The sequence below is a fragment of the Maylandia zebra genome, linkage group LG14, assembly GCF_041146795.1.
Source record: "Maylandia zebra isolate NMK-2024a linkage group LG14, Mzebra_GT3a, whole genome shotgun sequence".
NCBI lineage: Eukaryota > Metazoa > Chordata > Actinopteri > Cichliformes > Cichlidae > Maylandia > Maylandia zebra.
In genome coordinates, this window is record NC_135180.1 from 8,856,007 (window position 1) to 8,866,483 (window position 10,477).

The window sequence follows — 10,477 nt, forward strand, 5'->3', positions numbered from 1 at the left end:
ACTAAGCTAACAATAATTGTCACACTCTTTATTCTTTGTCAGTCTTTATTATATTTACACTTATATTTACATTCAGCAACAATTGAGACAGAAACGGTTTAGGTGGCATATAAATTTACATCACATATGTGTACATACCTATAAACTGATTCTGGTTTAAAGCAACCCAGTTTGTTGGGTTTGTGATTGTTTAATCACATTTGACTTCATAAACTATAAGTCTGATATTGAGGTCAATGTGACAACCATGGTGACAATGTTGGCCCGAACAGCAGATCTGCAACCATCTGGCAACCAGTTATGAGAGAAAAATTTGCATTCCCTGACCAGTTGCAAATGGTTGCTGGAGGTTGATGGCAGACACTGAGAAAAATGATTTCCAAAATCCCAGTCATGCAGGCCTAAAGACCAGTCAGTGACCCCCGGCAACCACCTGTTTCTAAGGAAAAATGTGTATTCTGGGATTTGTGAACTGCTGCATAAGTCAGATATATTGGCTCTGCTAATTTTTTCTTGCTGTTGTATCTGCTGCCCTTCTCCATGCTGCATTTCTCTGATGTCTCACAGGCTGTATCGAGTGAGATGGCACATGAACAGACAGAAGAGATTGCCCGTTTCCTCTCTGATTTCCATCCCAATCCACATGCTACCTCTGTCTTTGCATTTGCTCCTCTTCCTCTTCTTCCACCTTCCTCAGATTGTGGTCGTAGCCATTAGCTGTGATCTGGCACTGTGGTAGCATTTCCTCCAGCAGGATGATGACCAGGCCAGGATTTGAAATCCCAGGTAGGGATGAGACATTCAGATGCTTCAGTCCCCTGCAGCAGGCAGAGACAGTAAAAGAAATAAAGAAGTACTTACAGTTTTTTCTGAATGCTTAAACCCTAACTGTGATTCCTGTAGCACAATCTTTAAAACTATTCAGACTTATAGCAAAACCACTCACTGAGTTTGCAAAACTAAAAGCACAAAAACTGCTTTGCACTCAGTTTGCAATTTTGTAACACACACTTTGCAAAACTGTAGGCACAATTCACTGCACAACACTCAATTACCAAATTTCCAACACACTCCTAGCAAAAGTATACACATGTATGGCTATCATTAACACTAATTTGCCAACTGTCTGGCACACTTTCACATGTGAAAACTTTTTTAGATAATTAGTTCACTTTGCAATCAGCCTAAGCACTATAATACAGGTAAGCTGTGTGTGCGGAGTACAATGGAGGGAGCAGAAAGAGTGAGAAGTAGAGGAGGCCGAGGAAGAGGACGTGGAGGTGAAGAAGTAGGACGAAGAGGACGACAAGGACAAGGAGGAGCAAGAGGAAGACGAGGAGGGGGGAGAGGAAGATGAGGAGGGGGGAGAGGAAGGGTAGGAAGAGTAAGAAATAGAATTGCTGATGACATCATTAATCTAGCTGTGTTTGCTTTTGCAAGAGAACTACAATGTTTTGATGATTGGGTGACAGGTTTTCTTATTTGTGTGAAGAGTTTTGCAAAATTAGCCAATAGTTACAAAAAATGTGCTTAAGCAATCAGAAAAAACTGTATTATAACAAATATCACTAGTGATATTAACTAGTATTTTGATGCATTTTGGCTCATTTACTTGAGATTCCTGAGCGCAGCCAGGCCGCCTGTGGTGATGCGTGGACAATGTGAGATGTCTAGCTCCTCCAGAGAGTCCTGGAACAAATGGAGCCTGGCCAGGAACCAGTCGTCCACTTCAGGACAGCCTTTTAATTTTAGAGTCCGCAAAGATCGCTGCCTCTCTGTGGTGACATAAATCAGATCAGAAACTAGACTTGCTTGCTGAATATTAAAGAAATTAATTATCAGCAAGTGAAAAAATTAAGTTTGAACTCAGTACCCAAATTTTCCAGTCCTGTGTAGTTGATGATGGTATAACTCATGTCTGCTTCTTCTATAGGCGTGTTTTTGTGATTTAAGAAGTCCCAGCTGAATTTGCCCCTCTGGTTTGTACGAAACCACTCAGACTGGCCGACATACCTGAGAATCATGGATCACAGCAGCACAAAGACAAGAACTTAACTCAAACACTTCACACACACACGTATACACACACACACACACACACACACACACACACACACACACACACACACACATATATATATATATATATATATATATATATATATATATATATATATATATATACATACATATACATATACACACATATACATATATATATATATATATATATATATATATATATATATATATATATATATATATACACACACATATACATACATACATATATATATATATACACATCCCCGAAACAGCAATAGCAAGAGAAAAGAAAAAACTAAAAAGTTTAAAAGTATCCAACTCTAGTGCTTTTGTCATGAGACTCATCTGCTCATCATCTTTATTCTTCAGCACAGCCTGAACTCTCTTGGTCAAGCTTTCTTCAGGAATAGTGCTCCAGGCTTCTTAAAAGTTCTTCTTTCGATGTTTTGCATTTTGTTCTGTTCTTTGTCTCACTGATCTGCTTAACTAATGTTGAGGTCTGGGCTCTGGAGAGGCCAATCCATAACACTATCAGTGTTTCACTGTGAGTTTTTACTGCATTGCCAGTGTTTTGGGATCATTCTTATGCTGAAAAATGAAGCTGTTGCCAATCAGACACTTTCAACATGGTATTGCATGTTGAATCAAAATCTGATGCAGCCAATCAGCTTTGACCCAACACCACTGGGAATGCAGCCACAAACCATGACAGAGCCTCCACTATGTTTTACTGTTGGCTGTAGACACTCACTGTGATCCCCATCTCACAGTGAAGATGTTTGTGTTCAATAATTTGAACCACAAATTTCAAATTTGGATTAATTACTCCATAAGAGCCTCGGGCTGTGGGTGGACAATAAACTGGACTGGTCATGCAACACAGAGCACCTGTATAAAAAAGCCCAAAGCCGACTGTACTTCCTCAGGAGGCTGAGGTCTTTTAACATCTGCAGGAAGCTCCTGAGGATGTTTTACCAGTCAGTGGTTGCTGGAGTACTTTTCTATGCTGTGGTGTGCTGGGGGAGCAGCACAGCAAAGAAGGACTCATCCAGGCTGGAGAAACTGATCAGGAAGGCTAGCTCTGTGGTCGGCATGAAGCTGGACACTCTGGTGACAGTGGCAGAGAAAAGGACACTAAAAAAACTGCTGGACATTATGAACAATGCTGGGCATCCTCTGCACACGGCCATAAACAATCAGAAGAGTCTGTTCAGTGACAGGTTGCTTCTCCCCAAGACAAGAACTAACAGACTTAAAAACTCCTTTGTCCCACACGCCATCAGACTGTTTAACTCCTCTCTGGAGGGGAGAGGGAGGGGAAACAGGAGGACAAAGGAGGGGGGAACAACTAAGCTGTAGTGCCTCTTCACCTCACTGTGCAATACCTTGTGCAATACTTTTTGTAAATAGTCAACAGTGCAATAGACTCAATACTTGAAATGTGCAATTCACTTGTATTTTTATTTTTTATTCCTATTTATTCTATTTATCCCCTTTGTATATTTTATTTATATTTGTCTCTGTATTTATATGTGTGTGTGTGTGTGTGTGTGTGTGTGTGTGTGTGTGTGTGTATATATATATAACAATTCTGTAACTGTAACTTCGGTCGTTGCTGTGCTTTTTTTGGAAGTCGAATTTCCCAGAGGAACCCACCCGAGGGATTAATAAAGTTCTATCTTATCTTATCTTATCTTATTACCAATGATATTCAGGCCAGCTGAGTAATTTGGCATATCTGAACCTTTTCTCTTTTTCTCCCTTCAATAAACTGTTTCTGTGCAAGAAATGTTTGCAACACGGCTCAAATTTCATCCTGGAACTATTTTTCAAGATTTCAAGAAAAAACTGACCATTATTAAACCTGAAAATGTTTGGTGGACAGTTATTAAATATGTAAACAATCCTTCTATAGCTACAGTGCAGGCACAAGGGAACAAGGCACTTACCTAAATCCTCCCTTCAGACTCAAGATGTAATACGCTGATGCTATGTCTGGCCCATAAAACCTTTGTGTGTAGCTATAGTAGCTGGAAGAAAGTAAAAGTAGCAGAAAAGTCAGTGATTTACACCAAACAACAGAGAGCAGCAGGAGCAGGAACAGGTGCATCATCATGTTACAAAGTCCCAAAATGAGTCCTACACATTTTTCTTTTGAAGCTGGCTCCTTTGTGCCTGATACCTCCACCTGAGGAGCATCTCTACATCATAGAAACGCTGGGTGAGGAACAGGAGGAGTCTCCTGTGCAGAGGAGGAGGAGATGCTGAGTTGGTGCTCCACTGTCGCCTAGCAACAACGAGGAGAACTGATCGCTGGCAACATCTGTGTAAATACTGTGCACAGAGACAGGAAATGGGATGGAGGATATGAACGGTGACTACTGTCAGGTTAAACCTAAGTAGAGAATCAATGACAGCACATGTCTGTTAACAGTGTGGTTTTTGTTTTCCATTCAGACACGGAGATTTTGCCATAATTACGTATCTTACAGTTAGGTTATGTAAAAACGTGTCTCACACAAATTCAACCACAGGTCTTTTCTAACATTAGCTAACGTTACTCTTATCGTATTTATATGGTTCAGCTACCTTGCAAAATCCTAACAACACCATGCGCTTTAAGCCTGCCGGGCCTGCCTTACGTACAACATGTAATTTAGTCAGCTTAATGCAGTAATAAGTCGAAATTTGAAGGGTAACTTACTGTCAAGGGGGCCGACATGTTGACGCCGCTTTACAGAAAGTCGGAAAGGACAAACCGCACGCTTCCGCTTCTTGCTGGTGTCAGTTTGTTGTTGTTTTTCGTGTTCACCGCAAGGTGTCGCTCAATCCACGTGTCTAGTCCAGATTAGAAGCTCCTGAGTGGAGTTCTTCCCTCATAAAGTCCAGACGGACTTACAACTAGGCAAATCGTGAGGCAGTGAGAAAAAAACATGGTCTAACAAGCATTCAATGTCTTTGATTACCAAATGTATATACATGACACTGTTATGAAAAGAGTAACATTTCAGTTTTATTTATATAGCGCTAAATAACAACAGTGCCTTAAGGCACTTTGTACTGCAAGGCCCCACAAAAATACAGAGAAAACCCCAACAGTTTAGACTGACCCCCTGTGAGCAAGCACTTGGCAACAGTGGAAAGGAAAAACTCTCTTTTAACAGGAAGAAACCACCAACAGAACCAGGCTCAGGGAGGGGTAGCCATCTGCTGAGACCGGTTGGGGGTGAGTTGAGAGAAGCAGGACAAAGAGAAGCTGTGGAAGAGATCCAGAGCTTAATAATAACTAATGATTAAACGATTGCTGTTTCAGCATGTTGTGAGTGAAAAAGAAACACTCAGGGCATCATGGAAAATCCCCAGCAACCTAGGCTTCAGGGTCACATGATCCAGCCCTAACTAACTATCTGCTTTATCAAAAAGGAACATTTTAAGCTCAACGAAAGTCACATTTGGAAGTGTTTTTGCCAGTGTGCTAACTCATTTTAAAGCACTGCTGTCTTATCTTCTTGTTATTAAGAACGACTCCTTCAAAATCGTTTTAAAACACCAGGAGCGTATAATTGAATTTGCATATGCACACTAAGCAGGTTACTGTCCCCCCATCCTGACATCAGAAAGAGCTGTCAACACGTTACACTCTTACGTTTATAACCAGGCAAACACAAAAGAGTGCAGAAGAGTATGATGCTTATATGTGCAGTGAACTAAATATTCAAGAATAACACACGCATTATTAGCGGGGATAGTGTTAATCCTGTTCCATCTTCACTCTGCTTTTCATGCAAGAACACAGCTGATGTGATGCTGCAATTCAAATTGAGTGTGTTTCTGTATCATTAAACACAACCTTTAAATCACTGCAGACTAAGGCTCTCAAAAAATAGTCCAAATTCAATTATACAATTAGATATCCAAAGAGAATACCAACATCGATTTTTAAATTGATTGTAAAAATCAGTTACCAGTTATTCATCCTTCAAATGGGATTCTGTCTGGCAGAGTCAGAACAGCTGTGTAGGTTTTGTGGCTCCGAGGTGCAAAGCATAAAAACAAAAAAACGTTTAAAGGTCAATCAACCGTTTATTTGCTTGTTTGGACACAAATCCCTCATAGTACCAGGCCAGTTGGGACAAAGGAAAAACTGCTTCAGTCCCTGATTGTCTCCCAGGTGTCTGACTATTTTGAGGGATTTTATTTAGATTCTCATGGAATAGGATCTGACTAGATTTGAAGTGAACATAAAGAGGATATCACTGGCTCATTTTCAGGTAACCAAAACTTTTAATTGCAGTCTCCTGTGATTAAGGTTTTAGCCATAAAGTTATTCGTCCTGTGTAGTCAGAAAACATTTTTCAGTTATTTTCCATTTTCTTAAAATGCTTGTTAGAGCTAGGCTGACATGGGAAGCTTTTCTTAGCTGGTAGTACTCTCCCAGTACATGCAATTATAGTCCATATTATGGAATATCCTACATAATGTGGTCTATGAGGTTTTCCTCACACACATTCCCAGACTGCTGCTTTGTTGCTTCAGCATTGTTGCTTAAGTCAGCAGTATGTGTTTAACCTTTTTGGATTTTTCTATTATAACTTAACCTTTGTTTGTAAAATATGCCATTCTGGTGCAGTAGCTGCCAGTGTACATGTGCACTGCCTTTTCATTATAAACATGCTCATAGCTGAATGGGGAAATCCTGACTTTTTGAGTTGATAACCAGCTTGCTGTGACCGCTTAGCCTGATTTCTGACAACATGTGTAAATGAAGCCAGATAAGGACAATGTATCCTGGGAATGCTGGACTTTGCTCTCAGTACAGGCCCCCCGAAGCTTCCATTATGCCAGAACAAAGACATTTACAAACATCTCAGCTCATTGGCATTTCAGCTGTACAGAAGTGCTGTGGTAAATGTTGAAGCAAAGTTTTCACAACCTTTTAAGAGCTGTGTGTTTGGTTGTACAGTGAAGAATCACGTCTAATCCACTGATGCTGCAAACCTCAGAGTGTCAGGGGTCACTAGTTCTCCCAGCTTGGGTTAGTCAGGCTGCACACCTCCACACAGAAATCCAAGAAATAATCAAACAGATACGATATTTATGTTTTGGGGTTGAAGTGTTAAGATTTCCAGCCCTGCCTGCAGACAGTTAGTTGCAGAGTTTGCTGTGGGTGTCATCTCCCAGGAGGAGTTGTGGCATGGTTAGGTAGATTTGTGACAGGACAGCAGTAGGAGTGAAAGAGAAGTTTACAAGATGGTAGTGAGACATGCTGTAGTGTATAGTTTGGGGACGGTAGCACTGACAAAAATCTGTCAGAACTGAAGAAGTGAATATTTTTATTGGGGGTGACCAGGATGGAGCTTTTTGGAGACAAGGTTAGGCAAGGCTGAGATGGTTTATACATGTGCAGAGAAGGGATATACTGGAAAAAAGATGCTGAAGAGGAAGACGACAGAGAAGATCCATGGATGCAGTTGTGTGTGCAGCTGTGGTGACCCCTAAAGACAGCAGTCATCACAACATCACATGCAAATCATGTCTGTATCTAAATCTTTACAGCTTCCAAAACCTTCAGTAAAAAGGAGGTGAATGAGATTTAATTTAATCTGCAGATAGACTGTAGTCTAGCCTCCTCTACACTGAGGTAGAGGAGGCAGTGATACACCACTGCCAATGATACTGAAGTCATTTTATGAATCTGCTGCTGTTTGTATTCTCCTGTGTCGCCTCTTAATTATTCAGACCATACAAATAGCTGTCTGCTTCTGACATGTCAGTCAGTATGCTTCTGAATCATTCACCTCAAGGCATACATCTCTATGTCAGTATCACTTCTTTATAGAACTTCTCTGCAAGCACTGAGTGTTTTTCTCTTTGACACCACAGGGAGATAAGGCAGAGTGTGAAATGTCTCTCATCAGACAGATTTACTGCTGAAAAACAAGCCAATGCCACACTCCCTTTTCCACGCACGCACACACCTCCCTACGTAGGCCATCAGTATGAAGTGATGGGCGGCTCGCACCTGCTGGAGGCGCACACAATTAGCAAATGAGATCATGGCTAGCACTTTTCCTGAGTGTTTGCAAATGACAGGCAGAGAAAAGAAGCCACAGTTGAAAAAAGATCTCTTTGGTGTGATGGTGATGCTGATGTTAGTGCTTAAAGCTGTGTCGGTAGTCCATGCAATGCAGCAGTAATCAGCATGAATAAAACACCCTGCCAGAATATTTTGCACATGTATCACACGATTCATACAATGGAAACATGGCAGGAGGAAGAGAAGTTAGTGACAAAGTAAGAGTCTCTGTGGAGTGCAAGCAACTCACACTGTTGAAGGAATGGCTGAATGAACATATGGACCAATGAGGTAAACGAAGTGACTGGCAGAGGTAATGAGTGAATTGATTGGTGCACAGAATAGATGCGCTGCTTACTAGAGCAGAATTTTAATGCTTTATCAGAGGTTGTTAGACAACGCTTCTGTTTTTTCCCTCCATGGTTAAAGTGCTCATGTGTGGAAGTGGTTTGACTCAGAGTTAACTGTCAGAGCGACTGATGATCATAGATTCTGATCAGTTTGAGATATTCAGTAAATAAGTATTCTGCATGCAGCTCTGCTCGGAAACACCCAGAAACAAATCACCAGAAGCTTTTCCGTGCACCTCGCTGCATTACTGATGGGCTTTTTTCCCATAATTCACATAAAGTTTGATGCATTCTGTTCATATATGCCTTAAAGGACCGGGTGTTCACTTCAAGTGTGGAGTCAACAAAAAGTGAGACCACAGTTATACTGCACATGTTGCTAGTCTATGCCATAAAAATGTCAGCAAATGCTTTGGAGAGGTAGCATTAGATTCTTAAATAACACATAAAGTGTGAACGGCCAAGAATAGTGGTGCTAGATCAGTTACCAGGTATATAAAACCTGAGCTTGTGCCCAACAGTGATGGTCGCCTGCTTTTCGGGAAAAGAGCAGAGGAGGGTCATATCAACAAAAGCTGCCATCTACTTCCCCAAAAACTGGCCAATTAGGATTACTCACGTGACTTTGACTTGTGTGAATGCATGACTGCATTTTGTGCATGAGTGATTTTCATTTTTTACAGTGAAGTCACAATCAGGTAACCAGTAACATTAATTAATAGATTTATTGACCCATAAAATGTCCTTCCTGTTGTTGTTGTTATTGTTGTTGTTACAGGGTAGCATAAAGACATTAATTAAAGACAATCAAAACACAAGAAGACAAGGAAATACATTATTCGTGCTCCTAATTACAAAATATGCTTGTATAACATTCCACTGGCTACACGAAACAGTTTAAATATATTTACCCGTCAGCTTGAAAGGCTTGGGGTGGGCGCTGCATGGACAACTTTGTGAACACAATAATGTGAGAACAAACTGATACGATACATGCCTCTACGAAAAATTTTGATATTGAAAATTTGGCAAACATAATAGCCAAAGGAGGACAACAGGATTTCTGAAATTTCAATTCAGTTTCAATTTCAATTTCAATTATATATATGTGTGTGTGTGTGTGTGTGTGTGTGTGTGTGTGTGTGTGTGTGTGTGTGTGTGTGTGTGTGTGTGTGTGTGTGTGTGTGTGTATTTAAATTTTATACAGCGCCAAATCACAACAATAGTCACTTCAAGGTGCTTTATATTGTAAAACAGACCCTACAATAATAGACACAGAGAAAAACCCAATAATCATATGATCCTCTATGAGCAAGCACTTTGGCAACAGTGGGAAGGAAAAACTCCCTTTTACAGTTTTTTCTGATTGCTTAAGCACATTTTTTGTAACTATTGGCTAATTTTGCAAAACTCTTCACACAAATAAGAAAACCTGTCACCCAATCATCAAAACATTGTAGTTCTCTTGCAAAAGCAAACACAGCTAGATTAACTCTTCACACCTTCGTAAAAATGGTGTTTCCGTATCAAACAGTACACACAAGCCATCATCTACTAAGCACACAATGCGCCAACTGCACACTGATGGTATGAATACAAAACACATCTGGCTTTTGCTTTCTCTGTGCACAAGGTAGGCTATGTCAGTTTGAGCTCATACTTCTGTCATAGATCCATAAGCATAGAGGGATCCAAACTTCAAGTACTGGTGTTTATTCAAACACATCAAAACAAACACAAGTGTTTATTTCCAAGTATAAGATTATTTGCAATCGCCATAATGACTATATGGGTTACTTGGTCTGCAGTGAACATGCTTCCTCTGCCCCAGCATCTGGTCATCTAGCAATTCTGTAAAGTAACAATTTCAGTATTTTTACATCAATGGTATTGGTGTGTTTCTCATTGGCATATGGCAGTGCTACAAATCTTTGTGCGAAGTGACTGTACTCACCGATTCTCATTTCAAGATGTCCTTATGGTACTTGCTACAGTGTAGCGGCTC

The 10,477-nt window shown here is 40.5% G+C and overlaps 1 protein-coding gene across 2 annotated transcripts; it reads right to left on the reverse strand.

Annotated features, from left to right (window-relative positions):
• Positions 1-27: 27 nt before the first annotated feature.
• dmac2 (distal membrane arm assembly component 2) lies at positions 28-4,951 on the reverse strand. Of its 2 annotated transcripts, none has more exons than XM_004562784.3 (6): positions 4,751-4,951; positions 4,190-4,380; positions 3,996-4,076; positions 1,874-2,013; positions 1,613-1,775; positions 28-818 (listed from the first exon to the last, which is right to left on the reverse strand). In XM_004562784.3, exons 1-6 carry the CDS (start codon positions 4,766-4,768, stop codon positions 647-649), a joined length of 765 nt encoding a protein of 254 aa, XP_004562841.1. In that variant the 5' UTR covers positions 4,769-4,951; the 3' UTR covers positions 28-646. The 2 variants fall into 2 exon arrangements, with proteins under 2 accessions (XP_004562841.1, XP_012777765.1); XM_012922311.3 differs by lacking the exon at positions 4,751-4,951 and adding an exon at positions 4,636-4,718.
• Between the last annotated feature and the right edge of the window lie 5,526 nt (positions 4,952-10,477).